Genomic DNA, 22,992 nt, shown 5'->3' with positions numbered 1-22,992 from the left:
AATAAAGCATCTCTCAGCATCCCATCCTCTCCCACCCCAGCTTGGGCATGGGTAGTTTCAGCCTCCATAGTTTTGCATGAGCCAATGATGGTGCCACAGTGCTGGCACCAGAGCCCCAGCTGGACTATTTGCCCCATGATGGCTCCACCACCCACATCACCTCAGCAATGTCCATATGGTGAATCTGTCATCATCTTTGATAATACATTAAGTCATGAACTTCCACCCAGGACAGTTCTCATGCTCAGAACATTTTCGATAATCTAGCGTTGACCTGGAAGAGTCATGATGGCTTGGTCAACATCAGTGGAATCTGGGTGCTTCTACCTGTCTTTCAAAGGCAGAAGGGGCAGTGTAGATCACATGGGGATTTGGAACCCAGAGCTGCCCGTCCCCCCACTCCCTTCACTGTCCCTAGCCGCCACCAGAGTCTAGGAGTGCACAGCCCTGCCCAGTGTTGCTAGAGCCGGTGAGGCAGCCGGCATCCTTCCAGCTCTGTTTGCTGTTGCTCACGCTGGTGTCACAGCCCATTACATCCAGCCAATTACATCGGAGTCCTCTCTGGAGGGCACTGGGCAGGGCCACCGCGGATGCCCGAGAGGTTTCTAAATGAAGTAGCCTGTTGGGAAATCCTATTACGGAGCTCATCTTACAGGGCTGCAGTGTTAATGGCCTTGTCCTGCCCCAGCCCTGAGCAGAGCAGGTCTCCCTAGGGCTTGGGAGGAGGGCCAGGCTGTGGCCTTCCTCTCACCAGCCAACAGCCGATAGATCAGAGAGCAGAGCAGAGAGGGCTCCTCAGTGCCCCTGAATGTGGCCACCAGCACAGTGCCACACACACACACACACACACACACACACACACATTTAGGCAGGCCCTCACCTTTTCTTTCAACACCCAGGATAGATAAGCAGGTGGAAACTCAGAGCTGGGGACCAGAAACCCTAAGGAAGGTGGAAAAAGGCCCCAGAACCCTTTTCTCCAAGCGGAGCTAAATTAAACACATTTTTCTTCCCCTTCGACTCCAGCAGATTTTCTGTCTCGAATCCCCCAGGCTAATAAATTGGCTCATCTCGGCTGCTGAGGTTGACAAAGGCGCCGAAACTGTTGAAAGGTTCAAAATGTCCCTTGGGGTTCCAGGGATGAAGGAATTCACATGTAGGTGTAAAATTACCAAGGAAAACATAGGGGTGGAGGAGGAATGAAGAAGCAGCCCTGGGGAGGGACAGGAAGAGTGGCTGAGGAGCAGGGCAGGACTGCATGGGCTGTCCACACGAGGTTACAGGACCCAGGGCAGGGCTTCGATGGATACCTGGGAGCAGGAGAGACACACAACGGGGGACTGCTCTGTTCTTCTCTAGGAGCTGCCAAGACCCTGACGACACCCGGGGTTGGAAAGATCTCACCTGGATTCCTGGTTGTGGGATGTATAGCCTCAGCCCCAAGCCTGACTGGCCAGCCCTGAGCAGGGCGTGGGACTCCTGCAGCTTTGACCTTGCCCTTGAGGACCAACAGCATCCCTGCTGCTCTAAGGATGGTCCCGAGTGACTGGGTCCCAAGAGAAGGCTGCTTTTTTCTATCAGCCCCAGTCTTCCCCCAGATTTCTGCCCCTTTCCCCTGCCCAGAGCCCTTCTTAAGCGTTCTAGAAGCTGAGGTGCCACGTCTATAGTCTCTGGCCTTATCAGGGCACTGCATAGACCCTGTACAGCCCCAGCCACTACTCAAGGTCCAGGGATGCTCTAAGCATTTATCCCCCTGCCCCGTTCCCACTGGTGAGCTCAGGCCCCGCAGCCCCAGCTGGCTCCTGCAGCCCCCATTTCCAGGCTCTTCTAGATCCCCCCAGGTCCACCCTTTCTACAAATCCCTTCAGGCACCTTCTGGCATCTTCTCCAGGACCCACATCTCCCAGACTCCAGCTACAGAGATGGTCCTAGTCTAGAACTTACACCCAGGGCTCTCTGCCCCAAGCAGACCTACCCAGTGGAAGCTCAGTAGGGCGCATCCAGAGATGTCATTTTACAAAACCTTTCCGAGGGTTCACATGCCCATTGTGGGATCAAGAATCACTGCTTCAGAAGAGCAAACTTCTCTCTCAGGCCTAGGAAGCACCCCCTTCCCTACTCAGACCTTCAACTCACAAAGACCACCTCGTGGCAGGCTGCCTGCGCCTTGGCCTTTAAATGTGTGCTAACTGAGCTACTGACCTTTCAAGGGACAGCGGATCACGCCATGTGCTGATCTCACTGGTCGCTGCTCAACAGTCATGGAGCTGGGCCTGGGCAGCTGCAGGGAGGTGATGAAGGGGTGCTCAGGACCCTTTCTGCCCTGTGTCTCTGGGTGGGGGTACCACACACCACCTTCACTCCTGAGTCTGATTCCCTTAATAATCCAAGTCAGATGGTGTGTTTTAGGGTTTCAGGGCCATGACACCAGGGCCATGACACCCAGAGAGGCCTAGAGAGCATCTTCATATCCATCACCCCACTTGATTTCCACATACCCTGTTAAGTAGGCAGAGAAGCAGGACTGTCACTGGAAAAGGACTTGAGCTAAAAACCACTCTGAAGTTCACAGCACAGCTCCAATCTCTAGGACTGGCCTCTCACCCAGACACACTCAGTCCCCCTTTCATCCACCTGCATCCCCTATCAGTGACAGCACCACCAATGAAGGCCTCGGCACTGTGGGTCAGCAGGTGCCCTCTGCAGGGTGAGCCAAGGATGACTCGGATACCCACAGGAGCAGGAGGAAGGGAGGATAGCAGGGAGGCTATAGCATTGTCATTTCCTGAGCCCTGGCTGGGACTGGAGAGGCAGACTGATGAGGCAGCTCCTTCTGGAAGCTCCAGGAACTGTGTCTGGGAGGGAAAGTTAAGCCCCTGTAGAACACTCAGAAGTGGACACCCATCCAAGCCCCAGGGATGCAGTGCTCCAGCTAAGATCTGGCTGCCAGAGGCTCTCCCAGCACCTGGGACCCCTGTTTGGGCACCCATATGGGATACTAAAGCCCCCAAGCTTCTAACAGATAGATAAGAGGCTTCCCTGGCCAGGTTCCCCCTAGCGACTCTCAGTCTCAGCTCAGCCATCTTCCCCGGGGACCAACTTCAGCTGATGCAGTATTTCAGGCTCCACAGCATAGAAGGAGCTTGGCCCAGGGATAGTTAGGCTATAGGGATTCACAGAGAATCGACTCAGCCATCAACCTGAGCAGGGAAGGAATAGGGGTGGGTAAAGACAGGGCCATGATTTCTTATTAATCCTCAATTCTATGAGCATAAAACTTGAAGTCGGGCAGAGGAGCCATTTTCCTAGTAATTAACGATTTCAGAAAGATAAATGCATGATGGGGTCGGTCTCACTGGTGGGGTCAGCAGGCTCCTGTGATTCTGCCTAATCAGTCCTACCTAGGTGTGCAGAAAGGATGCATTCTGAACATGCCTTGGGCCACGGGGCCCTCTAGAAAGCGTGTGAGCTGCATGCCGCACATCCTGATGTGCAAGCTCCCCCCTCGGCTTCCTTTGCTCACCACCCCGTCCTCTCAGCACCCTCCCTCCTCACAACAGGAACAGCCCTAGGCCAGGACCGCTCTTGGCTGGCTGAGCTGCCTAATTAGTCTCCAGGTGCTTCTGCAAAACCCAGCAACTGGTCACCATGACTGACAGGGAGGGTTCAGCAGACGCAAAGCAAGTCAGACTAAGATTCTTGCCCATGATGAATGTCTGTCTTGCCAGAAAAACAATATAAAAGAGATTCTTTCTGCCACCCCATAGATTTGGCACATGCAAAGGCTCAGATTCAAATAGGCAGAAAAGAAAATTGATAAGATTAACAATTGATCAGTTAACCCAGGCTTCACCCCTTCAGGCTCTGGGGCATCAACTCTCAGGGCTCTGTTGGGAGAGAGTATCTTGCCTTCCTTCTCCAGTCCTACCAGGACAGCTGATGGAGACCCCACCCTTTCTCACCCACCATTTGCTGTTGCATCGACCACTCTCCATGCTCTTGGCCTCACCAGCATTGGCTGTACCATGCAGGCAACACCAGAACTGCTGTGAAGGGCCATGGTGCCCACCGGACAAGCACAGCATAAGCATCCAAAATGAATGGAGTACCTTACCTTGAGGATAAACCCCAGGGACCAGTTACAAATCTCTCATCCCCATCCAAAGGGTGCAGAGTCTTCCCAAGATCATCATCTATTCCCAATATCCCTTTACCCCCTCCTCCACCCTGCCCCGGGCAGCCCACTGTTGTGAGCCCTGGGGAGGGAGGTTGGGCTCTGCCAGCAAGCCCGGAGTTACCAGCAGAGCCAAGGATGAAGAATTTGGAGGAGGCATCTTAAAGTTCTTGAGACAAAAGAAAGGGGACTTCTCTGCCCTTCTAGAGCACTGATCTCAGCCAGGCTACTGGGCTACGGGACCCATGATGCCATGTGGCTTGCCACTCTCCATTCCTAGAAACACCGACAAAAATGCAGCTGCTCGTGCCTCTGAAATGGCAAAGTGATGGTGCCCTGGGCTCCTCATGTCCTCCAGCCTCCAATGAGTTTCCAACAAGCAGTTTGTGAAGTTAAGTCAGGTTCATAAGAGCTCTAGATTAGAAACATCCACCAAAGTCAGGAGGGGGCTGGGGTTGGATAGGGAGGATGGAAAGGAACCACTTGTATTTACCTATTTGTCCCCGTTGGCCCTCCTAGGACAACCACAGAAAGTAACTGACAAGCAGCAGGGACAGCGGTACCCCCCAAAAGACAAAAGTTCCAATTAGCCCCAAGAAATGAGAGCCCATTCCCAGAGTCCCAATTAAATCAGAACCAATCAATGTTTGCCCTGGTTCCTGACTCTCTGCACAGATAATAATGAGAAAAACGAAAGGGCCCCAGCCAGCAAGTGTGGTGTGGCAGCCCTTAGAAGCCTGGAGAAATCACCCGTGCTAGTGCAAGAGTGCCTGGCAGCTGCCGCATCTGTGCCTGTAAGAACTCAGCCTGGTGCCTGGGTCCCCGATGAGACCCTGACACATGCCCAGGAAGGCGACTCCTGCCCAACTCCAAGCTATGCAACAAAGAGGAGTGCCGTGGACCCAGGCTGGACTGGATTCATCACTGGAGCTGGCACTCTCTCCCCTGTGTTTCCACATCATCCATCATGGGTACCATAACCAAGAAATCCAATAAGGACACAAAGGCACAGCTCTCTGCTCTCAGCAGGCCTCAGAAAGGCTGCATGGATGCCCCAGTCCAGACAATTCGCCGAGTCCAAAGGATGCAGAGCTGGTGACATTAGTAACCCTGTGCCTGGTGCTTCATCTGTGGGTGCCTGGACAGTGAGGTTAGTGGGAAAGGAGACACACGAGGGGTGTTCGGGATGCTTAGACAGGGCAGAGGTGACAACAGGGGACAGCTGGCCTAAAGATCATAATGTAGAAAAAGGAGCAACAACAGATTCCACTTCATCCAAGTTGTCCCCAAAGGACACGACGAAACCCAGTTAAGGAGTTAGGGTCAAGGTAGTCACTTCTGAGGTCCTTGCTCTTGAAAGAACCTGAAACTTCAAAGGCCACACGCAAAAGATAAAGACAAAGGAAAACAGTCTTCTCTCTCCCAACTCTCGAATCCCTCATGTTCCATGTACTCGGGCAACAGATGAGCTGCGGACCCCTTAGACCCTTCTATTAACTCCCAGAGAAGACTGAGTCTTGAGCCAGTTCATTGTCACATATTGAACATGTGCTCTTCTGGGCTGAGGAGGGCCAATGTGAGCACATGGTACCCAGACACCCCCGACTGCAAAGTCGGCATCACTCTGAATCACTTTGAAGTGATGGTACTGTCCCACCCCTATTCCAACAGCTTCACCTCCTTCCAGGACATACTAATGCTGGGCCCCATCCATGACCCAAGCACCTGGCGCTGAGCCCCTGGAGGAAGACAGCCGAGCCAGGGGGCTTTGAGTTAATGAGCTCCATGGCTTCAAGAGCAAGCTGAGTGCTCTGGGAGCTGGACTAAAATGAACTAAAATATTTTCCAAATTCAGTCACTTCCCAATTACCCTTGAGTGCCTCGTCCATGACAACCCAAATAATCCATGCCTCAGAACAGAGAGCTGGACAGGATGCAGGGTGTGTGTGTGTGTGTGTGTGTGTGTGTGTGTGTGAGAGAGAGAGAGAGAGAGAGAGAGAGAGAGAGAGAGAGAGAAAGAGAAAGAGAAAGAGAATATGAGTGTCAATTTCCCCAGAGCTAAATATAACTGAACGGTTATTAAGTTGTTATCCAACGTTTGGAATCCTTCCCATCTCTTCCCCCACCATGAACACAAACAGTCTGGTTGGAGACAAATGGAATATCATCAGGCCTTGCCCTGGAGATGGAGGGTCCCCAGAGCTTTAGAAGAAGCCATTAGGCTCTTCTGTTTCTTTAGGATCCAGAGCTGGAGGTGGAAACCTGTGCAGACTCAGCCCTGCCCCAGGTGGACAGGAGGTAGAGGCCTCAAGAGCCCCAGGGCTTACCCTTGCAGGCCACGCTGTTCTCGGGCTCATAGCCAGGCTTGCAGGTGCAGCGCCCGATGGGCACCATCCACTCCCCATCCCCGTTGCAGTAGAGTTTGATGGGCACGTCCACTTCCTCTGCATTGGGGATGCATGTGCCCCGAGCAATCACCAGAGATGTGCTCTCTGCCCCAGTCATGGTCTCTGGGAACACCGCAAAATTTTGCACAATGCTGGGACACTTTTTGAAGAAGACACGGACAGACAGGAGAGACATACAGGCTCCATAATCCTGGAAGGCGAGGTAAAAACCATTCCGCGTGAGAGGTCCAAAGCTCCTGACTTCTGTGTTGACCTTCATCAACCTTCCCCCAAAGTCCACTTGGGAGAAGCTCTCGTCTGCAGCAATGGTGTCCACTTTGAGGTAGGGGGCCTCGGACCAGAAGGCCGACTTCTTGGTGGCAATGACGGAGTCAGTCTCATAGTAGTACAGGTTGAAGGTCTCCTTGCAGGAGCCTGGGACGTTGGGGAGGCTGCTGCAGTCTCTCACAGTGAAGCGCATCTCCGTGTAGATGCGATGGGCCCCCCGCCGGTTGATGAAGGTGGTGAGCAGCCAGTTGTTCTGGTTGGGCTCGAAGACATTGCACACCTGGTAGGTGCGGATGGTGTTCAGGTTTTCATCGTAGCCACTGACTTCTTCCCACTGATACCAAAGAGACCAGGCACACACATGAAAAACACAAAATAGGGAGTGAGAAGACAGGGAGAGGCAGGGCAGACAAGAAGCCTGGCACTGGAGGGGGCCTTAAGAGCTCACCAGGCCAGCTGCTTGACTCAAGAAACAAACACGCCTAACCCTCACTTGCTTGTAAAGATCCCCTTATAAGGAGACTTCAGAAGACTGCTCTGTAGTCCATCCCCAAATATAACAGACCTCACCCTAGAATGCCTCGCTTCATCTAACCCACAACTCTCATGCTGTGACAGTGACGTGTTATATCCACAGCGATGACCTGCAACTCTTAGCCCCGTGAGATGGGAGGGATTTTCATCCTCAATGCCACAGCCTCTGCTCTCAACAGGTCACTCCGTGGATTATAGGTCTGATGACACGATACTCTAATCTGAGAAATCCTTATTTCTGATCCCAACTTCTTTACCATGGTGAAATTCCTTCATATCTCCGAAAAGTTTCTACAACAACTTTTGTTTTATAAGATCAATCTCTTTGAGAGTAGCCTGTGGAGCTGGTAATAGTAGAGGATGCTAAGAGGGATGCTTAATGAAGCAAATTAAGCTTCATTGTGTGAACATTTCAAGCAAAGATGTGATGGAGATTGTTTTTGTTTGTTTGTTTGTTTTGTCTTTCCTAGGACCGCACCTCCGGCATATGGAGGTTCCCAGGCTAGGGGTCCAATCAGAGCTACAGCTTCCAGCCTATGCCAGAGCCACAGCAATGCCAGATCTGAGCCACATCTGTGACCTACACCACAGCTCACGGAAACACCAGATCCTTAACCCACTGAGCAAGGCCAGGGATCAAACCTGCAACCTCATGGTTCCTAGTCAGATTCGTTAACCACTGAGCCATGATGGGAACTCCATGATGGAGACTGTTGATTACTTTCTTAAGGAGTAAGAAACGTTTCTTATTAAGGGGGACACAATTGTGATTCCTACTGGAAAAGCACACTCTCATTTTTAGCAGTCCTATAAATTGGAACAAGAGAAACAGTGCATTCATTAAGTGATGTCTCAATCTTCCCAAGAGTTCCCCATAGCACTAGATTATCATCCCCAATGCATAGGTTAAAAGACGTCATATAATTCACCTGTGGTCACACAGCCATAAGAGGAGATGGGGAAAAGAGGAGAGAGAAACAGGGGCTTTGAATGGCCAAAGAAATCTGCTGAGTAACTTTTTTCAGTAACAGACAATAAGGGGAAGGGGGTCTATAAAAGACAAGGCTTCTTTAACTGAGTTACTGAGGAATAGGGGCCAAAGAAGAGTTTCTGAGTCATTATTTCTTTATTTCTTCCTGTGCTGGGAAAGGAAGCAGTTGTCCGTACTGGGGAGCTCTCAGGACACTGACCTCAAGAAACAAGGGTCTTCCCAGGAGGTTCCAGTGGGCTTGCTAAAGAAGTGAAAAAGGAGCAGAAGAAATCCAGCTTCCTAAAGTGAAAATAGATTAAGATCCTTGACTGTTTAGTAGAAACCAGATAGTACCATTTCTTTAAATATTGTGCTAATTGCTTATTATTCACTGTGGAGCTGAAATATATCCATGAGAACTCTTTATGAAAAAGAGCTAAAAGCTAATCTCTTGTGGATGGGAAACATGCTACGGTTTCTTCTTGCACAGAATGAAATCTCTGAGGAGCAAGAAGGCCAAGCCAAGGCTGTCCTTCTAACTTGCCCCAGGGCTTCTGAAGACTGGGTGTGGAGCTGAGGAAAGCTGGGTACATGGAGGGCTGGCCCCGCCCACGCACGCCTGTACCAGGACCCCATGGACACTCCTGCTGCCCAGGCACGAGGCACTAAACTCCTGTGCTGCTGCAGCCTAGCCAGGGCCCTTCTCCTCTAGCCCCTCACTGCACTCTCAGGGGTCTGCTTCCCTCCCCAGCCTGGTGGGCCCCTTTCCAGGATCTTTACACACAGCCAACCTCACCTGGCCTTGGCTTAACTGCTTATTGGATTTCAAGATGTTGAGTCACCACTTCTTATGCCTTCTTGAGCTTATGTTATGTTCTATTTAAATGTGTTTGTTAAAGTTATGTTCTGCTTGCCTGGTTTTTCCGAACCCAAAAGCAAATACATTAGGGAGAAGTCATTGCTGACGGTTGTTTTAGAGCAAATTTTCAGGCCTCGATCTCTTTCCAGGGCTGTCTCGAAATAACATTTTCTCAGTTGACCCCACATGACTTTTGAGGGAAGGACAGGTTTTTTTTTGTTTTTTGGTTTGTTTCTGTTTTGTAATTGTTTAAACACAGCAGGTCTCAGGATCCATCATTTCATTGGGCTGTATGAGGTCTCAGCATGACCATGGGGTGCCTTTGTCTATGTAGGTGAAGTCTGAGGCCCCATTTAGGGTGGGGATATTGATCCACCCTAAGGCAGCCCTGCTGTGTGGGTGCAAGACACGAAGCCCACCTTTGGGGCCTTGCCTTAGCCCTGAGACTGTCACCACTAGTATTTTTTTTAAATAGTCAGAAGGAGGATTTACAACCTTGTGGAGCCAGCATATTAGGAACATTTATCTTAGAAAATGACACTGATTGGTATTATAAGACCCAACAGAGGTAACTGTTTCGAACATTAACCTCTCTGGGCCTCGGTTTTCTCATCTGTAAAATGAGGAATCATACTGGGTGACCTGGAGTCAGGAAATTCTACGGACTTAATTGATTCTGTGACAGCTCCTCAGAGAGCGATCAGAGCAAATTAGGGGGGATATGACTGTATATTCAAAGAGAAAGAGTAGAGAGAAATTGAGAGAAAGGAAAATAACTTCTCATTGTTTGGAACAAGGCCATGATGGAGTCTCTTTCTTTCCTTCTTTCATTTTTCTCCTGCCCGCGGGTGCTATAGGGGTGGGAAACACAGCAATCAGAATGGGCTGGATCCTTAAAAAAAAAAGAATGGGCTGAAGAAGGCACGAATGCTTTCCGAGCAAGTGACAATTAGGACTGGGGACCTTGAAAGAGAAGATTTGGGTAAATCGAGATGAGGGTGAAATAGCATTCCCAGCAGGGAGGAACAGACATTATTATTTGTTTATGATACTTGGAATCAGTGTCATTGCTTTATAGTTCTACCTCATTCATCCATCAGTGAAAAAAATACGTACTGAATGCCAACTTTATACCAGGCATTCCATTAGCCACTGGGGAGGCAGCAATACCAAGCTTATAATCTTGTGAGAGAAACAGAAATTAGACAAATGGTTATTAAAATAACTAAATTATTGCAATTGCGCTAACTGCTATGAGGGGAAATTTCAGGATGCCAAGAAGGGGAGTGTATCCAACACACAGAGGCGTGCCAGAGAAGACCCTCCAAGATGAGTGGGATGGATGGATAGAAGTGAGCCAGGAGAACTGTGCATCTGCTGTGGGCAGAAGAGGGGCAGGGAAGGGGCATCAAGGCCAGGAACAAGTGCAAAGGCCCCGTGGTGGGGAAATGTAGCCTGGAACTGATGAGGGATAAAACGTCATGAAAAGCTAGAGGTGGCTGGAAGGAAAGTGGGAGAGGGTGAGTCTTCCGGAGAACTTTGAATGGTATCTTGAGGATAACTAGAAAGCATTGGTGAGTTTTAGGGAGGAAAAAACTCAGAGCCAAGTTTTGTAAAAGATATCTCCGCTGTAAAGTATAGGCTGCTGGCAGTTCCATCATGGCTCAGGGGAAATGAATGAGACTAGTATCTATGAGGATGTAGGTTCAATCCCTGGCCTCACTCAGTAGGTTAATGATCTGGAGTTGCCGGGAGCTGTGGTGTAGGTCGAAGATGTGACTTGGATCTGGTGTTGCTGTGGCTATGGCATAGGCTGGCAGCTACAGCTCCGATCAGACCCCCAGCCTGAGAACCTCCATACTGAGGGTGCAGTCCTAAAAAGACAAATAGAAAAAAGTACAGACTGGGCTGGACCGAGTGCATGAGCGGAACAGCTGATGGTCATTGTCCTGGTCTAGGTGAGAGATGATGGTGAGTGGATCCAACTGGGGAAACTGAAAATATATCCTTCTCTTCTTCTTCTTCTTCTTCTTTTTTTTTTTTAGGGCCGCCCCTGTAGCATATGGAAGTTCCCAGGCTAGGGATCCAATCAGAGCTGTAGCTGCCAGCCTGCGCCGCAGCCACGGCAACACCAGATCCTTTAACCCACTGAGCGATTGAACCTGCATCCTCATGGATACTAGTATGTTATCACTGAGCCACAATGGGAACGCCTGAAAATACATCTTGGTGTAGAGTCCCTAGGCTCTCATCCAGCTGAGTGTGGGTGGGGGTCAGAGAGAGGCTGGTTTGACCTGACCCAAGGGGCCCTGTGTGCCCTTGACACTCTTTCATGGATCAGTCCTACCTCCGCAACCAGGCTTTGAGGTCCCCTGTGTCCCCAGGCACATTGCTTCCCAGATCCTTACAACCAAGGAACTTCACTGGTGTTACATATACAAGCTCATTGGCATTCAGACCCAGTGTCTTTGACCCAAGGCCTGTGCTGACTCCAGTCCCAGGGAGCTGCTCCCACTGCACCACCGAAAGCAGATTTCCTAAAGGTCTCTGTTCAGTGGCAGCTTCTCAGCTTCCACTTCCAGGCATTTGACATCCTGCCTCCTGTGATCCTTTCTGTAATTATCTCCTCCCATTAAAACAACAAAACACCACCATTTGTTTATCAGATTGGCAAAAAATTTAAAAGATAAAATATCAAGTCTCGGGAAGAATGTCCGGAGAAGGCCACTCCCAAGCCTGTTGGTGACACTGTAACTGGCAGAATCTTTCAGATGTCAAATCAATAGTTTCTCTCAGCATTTAAAATGTTGGCCAAAACTCAGAAGGAAAAGGTGAATCATTTTTAAAAATTGTTATAATAGCTGCGTAGCCATCTGGAAAAAAAAATTTTTGCATCCATACTTCTGAAAAAAATTCCCAGTGAATCAAAAATTTAAACATTAAAAATGAAACCATAAAGATAAAGAAATCACAGAGACAGTATACGCATAGTAATTACAACATGAAACTCAGAAGCCATAAATGAACAGATTGATCAATTGAGCTCCATACAATTTTTTTTAATTAGCATTACAGAAATGGCCAAAATAAAATCAAAAGGAAAAAAAAAGAAAAGAAAACATGCTGGGGAAAAAACTCTTTGCCACTTAACACAGTAAAGTGTTAATTTCCCTTAATATATAAAGAAAATCACCAATAAAAAAATAGAAAAATGGGCAAAGGATATTAACACTGTTTACTGAAAGAAACAGATATAGCTCATACACATATGAAAAGATGCCAAATCTTATTTATTTTAACCAAAATGGCAATTAGCCACATTGCGGGTTTTTTTTTTTTGGTTTTTGGTCAAACATTAGAAAATACACTGCATTGGAAAAGGTGTAGGTGTCAGAGATAAGCAACCTAATCAATAGCTGGATGAAGGTCAAACTGGTATCATCTCTATGGACATTTAGGTTTTATTTATCAAAATCAGAACTGTATACATCCTTTGACCCAGCAATTCCAACTCTAGAATCGCCCCTCAGTTTGGTGCCCATCTGACTGTGGTCCTTGCTCCTCGGAGCTCTCAACTGGACTCTACTATGGTACCTAAGACCCTGTGTTAATGTCCATGAACGAGTGAACACATAAACAATATGCACAGCCACTGAAGATATGAAGTTGATGTGATGCAGCCATATGATGGAGTATTATTTAGAAATTTAAAAATAAGATGTACTGGTGCCTCTAAAATGTGATGCCCAGTGGAAGAAGCCAGACACAGAAGACTGCATATTCATCTCCATCAAATGTCCAGAAAAGGCAAATTTATAGACAGAATCGTGTGGTATTTTCCTGAGATCATGGATGGGAATGGAGAGTGATTGCAAATGGGCCTGAAGGCGCTTTTGCAGGGTGATGAGCATGTCCTACAATGGGATTGTGGTGGTGATGACTAAACTGTACGTTTACTAAAACTCACCAAATTGTCCACTTAGAATGGGTAAAGTTGATGATGTGTAACTAATACTTCGACAGAGCTTTTTCTGAAAAACACTCTTTGTTATCTGCTCCGGCCTACACCTCAGCACCTGATAATGCTGACCTGGTCTCTATTACCCACAAACAGTAGGCCCCCTGGCAACCCCACGCCCAATGTGTCACCGCAATTTGCCATTTCCTCCAGAACAATGTTTCTCTTATCTGGCCTCTCTCTTGCCTTCCACGGCCATGCACTAGGGCTGGCATTACCTCATGCCTGGACTCACGCCCTGGCTGGCTCTTTGGTCCGAGAGTAATGAGCAGACCAGGCAAGAGATGGCCAGGGCTCAAGCCAGGGCCATATTCTCTCACATCACTCAGAGATTGTGCCCATTTCTGCCCCTTGCTTGATGTTGCTGCTGGTGTTCTGACATTTTTTTTTTTTTCCTCTCCCACCACCATCCCATCTCAGCTTCTCCAAGACACAGAACTAGAGGATAACAATCTGGCTGGAAGTCACTATAGGTCATGTTGACCAAAACCTTTTGTTGACAAATGGACACACTGAGGCCCAGAGACATTCAACAGTTGGCCTGGAGTAAGGCAGCTGATGGGTGGCAGAGCGGAGCCCTCTCTGTAGCCTTTTTTGAGGGGGGGTTAGGTCTTATTTCCCCCAGGATGTCTTCCTAGCTTATAGTCAGCTACCATTTCCCCGAATGTCTCAAGTCTGCTTGAGCTTATTCCACACAATTTAGCATTTGATAATACACTGTTCTGAACTATTCGTTAATTGCTTTGGTTTCTGCTACCAGGCTGTGAGCTCCTTGAGGACAGGGAATTATGTTTTGACTAATTTATTAGCTCATGTCAGCAGCGAAATAATTCCAAGCATTTAGCTTTGCAATGCTGGGATCACACGACAACATTTTTACTGAGCAATGCTTGTGAGGAGTGAACTCCACAGGTTTCTCTGGGCTCCACCCTCATTCTCCTCTCCTCCCCCTTTACATCCTGGATGATCTCAGCCACACACAAGGCTGCAACCACCAGGGCCTACATCGCTGCCCTCTCCCCAGTGCCCAGACTTGTTTATCCAGCTGCCTGCCGGATGTCTCTTGGTAACTTCTTGAGACTCACTGCCTTGCTCCTGGGGATTCTGCTACAGTCACAAATCTGTCCCCATCCTCCCTATGGACTTGCCCCCTAGTGGGCTAGACTATAGTCCGGCCTGATAGTCCCAGTGCCTAGCCCTCATTAAATACTGACAGGCTGAGGGAAGAAGCAGGGTCCAGGTCTATTCCTCGGCCTCTGGTCCTTGGCTGGGGACTTAGAGCCGTGCCACCAGAGTAACTTGTCCCTGGGAGAAAAAGAACCAAAGCAGCCTTGCACAACCAGCAAGATAGTAACAGTCTTTGAAAGGACAAAATTATTGATGCCAATGGACCACCTGTCCTTGAGATAAACATAATAAAGAAAATAATGACACCCATTACAAAGTACTTGTTCAGGCTTTCAGATCGGGACTTTGATGTATGATAAAGAAGCCTGGGCGTTCAGCTTGTGGCTCAGCAAGTTAAGAATCCAACATATTGTCCCTGTGTCCATGAGGATGCAGATTGATTCCTGGCCTTGCCCAGTTGGTTAAGGATCAGGAATGGCTGTTGCTGTGGCTACGGCTTAGGCCAACAGCTGCAGCTCCGATTCAGCCCCTAGCCCTGGCACTTCCACATGCTGCAGGTGAGGCCATTAAAACAAACAAACAAAACAAACAAACAAAAATACCTATAGGTGCCTCCAAGATCTCAGTTTCTCAGACTGTCTAGTTGGAGTCAGAGCCTGCAGGTCTGTTGCTCTGGAGTAGCCCAGAATGCCTGTTGACATTTGCTGTCTGGCTGACTGTGTGTGTGTGTGTGTGTGTGTGTGGCCTTCTAGAAAGATGTATGATCACTGGCCCTTCCTTGAACTGCTGCAAGCTCACTAGGCTGGCCCTGCTCCTTCCAGAATGCCGAGTAGCTACAGAGAGGCTGCATCATACTAACTCCAGAGAATAAGCCATTTCTCTAGCACCTGTCCAGGGAGGGGCGCTTGCTCGGGACACTGCTATTTAAGATGAGAACATAAAGCACTGAAATTGATTTTTTGGGCGCCATTCGTCTAACAAGAGGTTATTCTGATTTGTTTCAAACCCAGCTTATTTAACTCATTTTTAAAATAAAAAAGTGAGCACCTACTACATCCCAAGGAGTAGCCTAGGTGTTGGTGACACAGCAGTGACTAAGAGACAAGGTTCCTTCCCCCATGGACCTGATAATGTAATGGAGCTAATCAGAACATGAATAAGTAAACAAAATAAAAATATAAAGTCAGAGAGCCTTAAGTACTACTGAGGAACAGGGAAGGGGCTAGCAAGTGACAGCTGGCACTGGGGTCATCAGAGGTTGCTTCTGGGCAAAGATTTGAATGCATGAACCTTGGATCAGGAGCCATCAGCCTGAAGGGCACATGGAGAAGGAGCATTTCAGACTCACGGAACAGGAGCAGACTCTCTGGAGCAGGAGTGTGCCTGGCCGGAGAAAGCCAGGAGGCCAGGATGGTGGGGGAGGAGGTGCAGCAGGGTGGGCAGCGGGGGAGGGGTGGGTACAAGCAGACCCCACCTCTGCCAGTCACAGCTCTGCGACCACACACAACTTTCTCAGCTTCAGTTTCCCCATCTGGAAAATGCTGTTTACCTTGCAGAGTGTCACGAGGACTGAAAGATCCTGTAAGAAATCACCCTACACTGAGCCTTTGCGAAACTACCATTCACTAAATACCGAGTATCAGACTTACATCAGCAGCCGTGGCATCACTGTTGTGTTAACCTCAGGATCTTCCTTGGGCTGAAGCATCAGGGCGTGGATATCCTCTCCTCTACTTTAGATAAATATTCCTGCCCTTTGGTCAGCAGAACTCAGGGACTAAACACTGGTCTCCTCCCAGCCCCAGAGGGATAGCCAGCAGCCCCTCCCCGCCCCTCCCAGAATCTCCAGGGCTGCCTCTGGGCAGGTTTCAGCATGGGCCCCTTCTCTCAACCAAGCAATCTCTGGGTGGCGGTCAGCCACCAGCTCAGACCACAAGCAGACAAACATGGACACAGCTCAAAAGCTTTGGTCCCACTCAGCTCTCTGTATTTGGGCACAAACTTGAGTTTGCAGGGACTTGCTATTCTGCGAACAGTCACCATCCCCAGGCCCTACAGGACCCTAACTTCGCTGGCACTGCCCAACCATGGGAAACCCAAAAAACCACTTTCAGGTCCCCAGTTAGAGATGGCTGCTCTCTGAACAAGAAGCCCACTGAGGCCTGGGCAGCACACAATGTCCCAGAGCCCACAGCCAGCTAGAGTCTTTGGGGCAGTACTTTGCTCAGGCAGGTCGGGAGCCACCAGCACCCATCTGCCGGGATCCCAAGGACACGCTCATGCATAGACAGTAAACTAAGCCTGAAAGAGCTCGGATATTAGACAAGCTCGAGGGCTAATTAAAATGTAAAATGTGGTCCGTGGGGCATAAATTGCTACAAGCCCAGAGGGATCTACCATTTAGTACACCAACCAAGCAAGGCAGCCGTTTGCTCAGGGGTTCCCTGGAGGGCTGCGAGCACCAGCTCACCTCCCAACAGGCTGCATTTGCCTCCCAGTTGTGCTGGGCTAGGAGGACAGGAGTGGCCCCTGTTCCCTACCACAGCCCTACATGTGGTGCACCAAGGAGCTGGGCACCTGGCGTGGGGCTGCTTCTGAGAGCCCAGAGCCTCGAAAGGGCACAAAGCAATGGATTTTCTGAACCATTTATTTACCTACTCCCTGGGGTGCCTAAGAACAGGGGATGTGGGCGAGGGACACCGTGGGAATATGGAAAGAAGGAGAGGAAGGCAAATACACTTACTGTTTCCCAATGCAGTCTCTACAAGCCTCTACAAAAGCCTTCTGGAAACTTGGATAGTAGAAAAATGCAAGAAATACTGAGAAGTGGAGGTGGGGGTGAGAGAAATGGCCCCAAGCATGCAGACCTAGATTGCCTGGAAGGAGGGTTTTTGCCCTGACCAACAAAGGTCTGGGATTAAGAAGAATGGCCATCACCCTTTCTGACCCTGAACCCTAGAGGTCACGGGGACCCCTGGCTTAGGGCCATTCAATTCACAGAATCTAGAGTCAGCCAGACCCAGCCCTGTGACCACGGGCATGTCTTCCAAGCTCCCTGAGCCTCAGTTTCCTTGTCTCACAGGATACTTGGACACTTGGAGTACCTATCCCAACAGACGGCTGTGAGGATGAACCGTGATAATGCACATAAAGTACTTCAACCTGAACAAGAGACCCCTGCCAGCTGGCTGGCAATGGCTATCAGCCCTCCAGACACAGGCCCCTCTCTCTGAGCAGCAGGCATTTTTCCTGGAAAGCCTTGCTTTCCCTTCCATGATGTGTGTGATCTGTGACTCTCTCTTGTCTGTCTAGTTGTCTGCACCTGTGCATCATTGGTGTGTGCACATGTGTGCATATATATGTATGTGCATGCATGCCTGGGTGTGCATGTGTGGGTATAGTTTGGGACGCTGGTTGCAGTATATGCCCAACCGGTTAGCTCTGCCCACTCCCAGCCAGCGAGCACCCCTTGCTGCTCAGAGATCCCATGGCTAGGGGCCGTGGGAGCCACACTAAATAGAGGGCAAGGCCAGCAGGCCCGAGGTCCAGAGGGCTTGCATCTCTATATCCTGGCACATTTCACACCCAGGTCTCTGCCAGCCTGCCAGGAACAACACTGCAGGCTTGTGCCTCAGGAGGGGGCTCCTTGTCCACAGCACCCAGGCCCCTGTAACTTCCACCAGGCAGCGGCATTTGGTACCAGGCCCTGCCTGGAGTGGGGTCCTCAGCCATTATGACAGCTGCTGCTGCTGTTGACACTGAAACAGTGACAAATTCATCCTTCTGACAAGATCCCTTTAAATAATTCACAGGGAGCTGGGGATTAAGACACTGTTTCTCTCTGTCTCTGTTGAGATTTAAAACACCTCCAGCTGGGGTATTTAAAGAGCATATAATGGGCTGCCCCGCTCGGGTCTCCCCTCCCCCTTTCCTCCCCTTTCCCATTTCCCCAACTCACCCTCCCTGCCCTACCAGCCAGCCCCATAACAAGGAGGCCCAGAAAACAAGGAAGGAAAAAAAAAAAGGAGGGAACCAGTGCTTGGCTGGTCACTATGGCAACGGTGGCAGGGTATTCAGCTGTCATTATCCCAGTGCCTCACACATGTGATTATCTTAAGCTGTCAATTGAATGTGGTCCTTGCTGCTGCCCAACAAGGCCTTGTCCAACAAGGCAGGGGCGGGAGCTGCAGGCCCCAGGCCCCAAGCCCCGCCGGCCTGGTATTGCTCTGCCCAGGCCTGAGCTCCATTGATGAGGAGCAGCTACCCCTGGGAGAGACTGATGGCATTTCCCTTCTGCTTGGAGGGCTTTCTCCTCACACTGCACAGCTGAGGCCAACACATTGGGTTACACGCCGAGCAAATGGGCTCTTCATTCCATGGGTGCAGGGAGTTTTGACGGAGCATGGGACAGGCTGGCTGTGGCCAGCTGGAGCCATCCTGGAGACAAGAGAGCCAGCCACGTGGGAGGAAGAGACTGGCCTTCTTAGAGGAGCTCCTGGCATCGTTCCCGTTCTCAAGAAGTAGGAAAATCCAATCTGGCCTGGGAAGGGGACACACTCCCCTCCATCCTGTCCCTTCCTCAGCTGTGGGAATTTGGCCACTGTGTGTGATCCACTTCGGGGGATCTTTTCCTGGGACTGTGGCTGTTGGAGCTTGGTCCTGGAAGGCCCCAGGAGAAGGACTCTGATCTCACACCTTTGTCTCCTGGACTTGATGTGCTCAGGCCAGCACGGCATGCAATGGGGCCACTGTCACTTGCACCTTGATTGCCCCAAATAGCACCAGCTCAGTCTGGCCTTTCCTGCACTTTCATCTTGTGATCAGTCCCCATGAATACGTGGCCAGCCACACTAAGTCCCCATCGCCTAAGGCACTGCCCACTTGGGTCCCCCATGGCTTGTTGCTTACAGTGACCTGTTTGCACCTAATAGCCAGCATAGAGCATTACTATTGACTGTTTCATTTTGAAGGCAGAGCTCTCACTCAGCAAGAGAAATCCGAATCTTGACACCAATGTCTTTCATGTTGGTTGTCTTTTGTGACACCAATAAGAATAGTGAGCACGATAGGAGATGCACAGAGATGAGGGTGTGCCATGACTAGACGCCCCCTTCCCCATTCTATCAGCAGAGCCCCTCAAATGCAAGAGGGGCTGGTCCAGCAGAGCTGACACAGGTCCACTGGATGGGAAACAGCAGCTCACAGAAGCCCCTTGCAACTCTCCCTTTTCTGGAGTCCTCAGTTCCTAAGCATCTGCCAGGGCCTGGGGGCAGGAGCTAACCACAGGCTCCTCCACCACGGCCTGGAGCCGGCCATCCCCAGGAACCCCCTGTGACCTCCTCTGGATCCCTGGCCAGACCTCACTTGCTCTCAGGAGCAGGGATCCCCCTAGACTTGCTATTCTCTGCCCGAAAACTCCCACACATCACTCAGTGCCTGCTCCGCCCCTCCTCACATAGCTTGCTTTACAAAGCCATTCCTGGGTGCTTGACAGGTGTGCATTTCACTGGCTCTCAGCTTTCGAGCCTACCCTTTCCCTTTGTATAAAACTGGGAAACTTCTGCCTCTCTTTGCCCCCTGTTCTCTGGTTTCCAAACAATATATGACCCTCAGAATCCCTTCCTCATCCTCATCCAGGGGCAGAAGTACAAGAATGAGCGCTGTGGTCAGAGGCCTGGGGTCAGTCTCAGTAAAAGCCCTAAGCAGGCCATGACTTTGGATAATTGCCCCCCCACCCCTGAGCCTCCGTGTCTGCTCTATAAAATGGGAGAAAGACCCCCTGGCTTTCGAGGTCCTGGTGGGGATTCAGCGAGATGGTACAAGTGCCTGGATACAGCAGGCAGTTAATTAACAGTAATAGTAGTAGCAGTAGTTATCACGAGTCTTAATAATAGCACTGTCAGTAATAATAGGGTGCGCCCTCTGATGGTATTCGAGTGAGAGCTGGAAAGCTGATCTTGCATCTCAGGGTCCCCCTCATTCATTCCCACCCCCATCCCATGCAGGTTAAGTCTCTCAGACAGGAGGCACTGCGACCACTAGTACTAGTCAGGGCAAGCAGTATTGTTGACTGAGCTTTGGAGCTTACCAAGAAGGTAAATACAATTTACACTGCTCAGCCAGTCTGTAAATAAGAACTAGTATTACACATGTGGTAGAGGCAGAAGATGGGCTCAGAGAAGTTAAAGAACTTTGAGGAAAATGGAATAAACCCAGCACATAAGCTTCCAAATCCTGGGCTTACTCCTTGAGGCTACTGGCAGTACCGTGGACTTAGGCCCAATGCTTCTTCTTGGGCTGTACCCGGAGGGAAGGCCGAAGGTGGCATCCTCAGGCTGTCCTGTTCCCACATAAGCTGGGCCCATCCTTCCAGAGCCAGGGGAGATTCCCCATCTATCTTCTCACCTGGACCCTCCCTCTCCACTTGTTTTCCTCCTGTCCATCTTCTCCAGGCCTCTTAATTGGGCCTCACCTTCCCTCTAAGGCCTCACCCTCCCCAGGAATATATTCCTGACCTTCGGCAAGGTCACCAGCAAGGAACTGTGAGTTCAGGCTGTCAGCACCCCCACAGACCCCATGCAGCTCCATCCCAGTCGGTGCCTGGGTCAGGAGCCCCATTTCCTTCCAGGGCCCCAGGCTTCAACCTGAGATGAGCTGTCACGAGGCAGCTGGTCTCAGGTTGACGTACCAGAGAGAGAAAGGTTTCCAGGGCCAGGACAAGGGGCACGGCTGGGGAACTGCCTTCCTGGAGAAGGTTTCAGAGAAAAGGAAAGACCCCTGTCTGTCCAGACAAAAGGGGGTGAAGCCTGCCTCCGATAGGGGAAGGGGGGTGGGGCTGGGTGACCCCGGGGGTTCCCTCCCAGAGTCTGCGGACAGAAATAGCTCCTGTCTGCTGATGAATGAGTCTGTGAGCCATTTCCAAGAGCAGGAAGATAAATCTGCCAGGCAGTATGGTTCTGGCGAAGCAGCACAACTCCCCAAGTTCTTTAACAGAGCGAGCGGGGGAAGCCTCTCTTCCCCCAGTGGATCTTCCTCTCCCCTCCACCCACATCCCTCCCCACCGCACACGTAACCGCAGGCCTTCCTGAAGGATGTCTGCAACCTATGTAATAATTAATATTCTCCTCAATGTAATAATTAATATTCTCCTCAGTGACCCAGCTCTAGACACCTCTCTGTCAAAGGCAGGTACATGTCCACACAAAAGGGCTCCTGTAAAAACCTCTGTGACAAAGCAACCAGACATGATGAAGCCAGGCAGGATGGTGCCCTTGTCTGGCCTGCCTCACCTCCCCTGGGATCCACTAGCCTCGGCCAACCCGCCCCAAGGCGGTCACCCTTCCCAAAGTGGTGCCTGAGACCAGGGACCGCCTCCCCCCTCCCCAGGGCCCCACCTCTGTGGCTCAGTCCTGAGCCCCCAGGCCTTTGTCTATCACTGTCTCTGTCAAGCAGGTGATTTTAAACTTCCATTCCTAAAAGACAAGTATTATATATAAAAAAAAAATGTTTTAAGTGCCTCGGGGTGTTTTGTTCCTCATTGCTTCATAAAAGTGACATTAATAGCCAGAAAAGAGCACTGCTGAGTGCAATTACAGAGGATGTTTCAGGTACGAAAGCTGTTTTGAGCCTGCTAATGTTTCCTAATTACAGACCTTTTGGTAGCGAGAGAAAAAGATAAAGGGTGGGTGGGAGGCCCTGGGTGGGAGCTCTGACTTATCTCAGGGGGTTACCTGAAGAGGGCAGGGGAGGGGTGGGAAGGAGAGAGGGAACAGGGCCCACCCCCTGGGAGGCAGGGCCCATCCCAGTACTAATTCCTGGGTAACAGCTCAGGGAAAGGATACCACCCCTGTCTTGAACTGTGAGAAACCTTTTATTTATGTTTTATTTTTTAATTTTTGCTTTTTTAGGGCCACACCTATGGCACATGGAAGTTCCCAGGCTAGGGGCTCAATTGGAGCTACAGCTGCTGGCCTTACACCACAGCCACAGCAATGCAGGATCCAAGCCACATCTGCAACCTACACCACAGCTCATGGCAACACCAAATCTTTAACCCACTGAGTGGGGTCAGGGATCTAACCCACATCCTCATGGATACTAGTAAGGCGCATTGCCACTGAGCTATAATAGGAATTCCCAAGAAAGCTTTAGATACTGAGCCTGTATTCAGCAAACCCCCTAGCAATTGCAACTGGAAGTTCCTTTGGAAGCCACCCTCTGGAACCACGGCAGTGGCTGCATTTCCCTGGGACAGAAGGTACAGCGTGGTTGTCAGCAGGAAAGCAGGACGCCGGAGGTCAAAAGTCAGCGCTGGCACTTTCTAGCCATGTGACCAGAGGCAATTTAATAGCTGCTCTGTGCCTAGGTTTCCTCATCTGTAAAATGGGGCCTTTGTGAGGAGTGATGCATGCCTGGCTATAAAGCACATGGGGCCTGTGATACAGGATTAGATTTCATCTTTTCCTGCACAGCACCCATTCAGCTTTTCTGTACCCACTTTCTGATTCCTTCTGGAGAATTACATTCTTCAGGCCTTCAGTCCAAGGTTTCTGTGAAGCTCAGCATAACGAACCTGGGAGTACCACTCAGCACTTGGCTTCTTCTGGCTGCAGGGATTGGATCAGAGCAGGCATG

The 22,992-nt window shown here is 50.2% G+C and overlaps 1 protein-coding gene across 1 annotated transcript in view; it reads right to left on the bottom strand.

The window, feature by feature from the left end:
- EPHB1 (EPH receptor B1) overlaps nt 1-22,992 on the bottom strand; it is a 446,863-nt gene that overhangs the window by 280,743 nt on the left and 143,128 nt on the right. The window contains exon 3 of the mRNA XM_021069481.1: nt 6,502-7,183. Within this exon, the coding sequence (XP_020925140.1) occupies nt 6,502-7,183 (682 nt within the window). The remainder of the gene's footprint in view (nt 1-6,501; nt 7,184-22,992) is intronic.

Source organism: Sus scrofa, chromosome 13, assembly GCF_000003025.6.
Source record: "Sus scrofa isolate TJ Tabasco breed Duroc chromosome 13, Sscrofa11.1, whole genome shotgun sequence".
Lineage (NCBI taxonomy): Eukaryota > Metazoa > Chordata > Mammalia > Artiodactyla > Suidae > Sus > Sus scrofa.
This window is presented reverse-complemented; position numbering and strand designations above follow the sequence as displayed.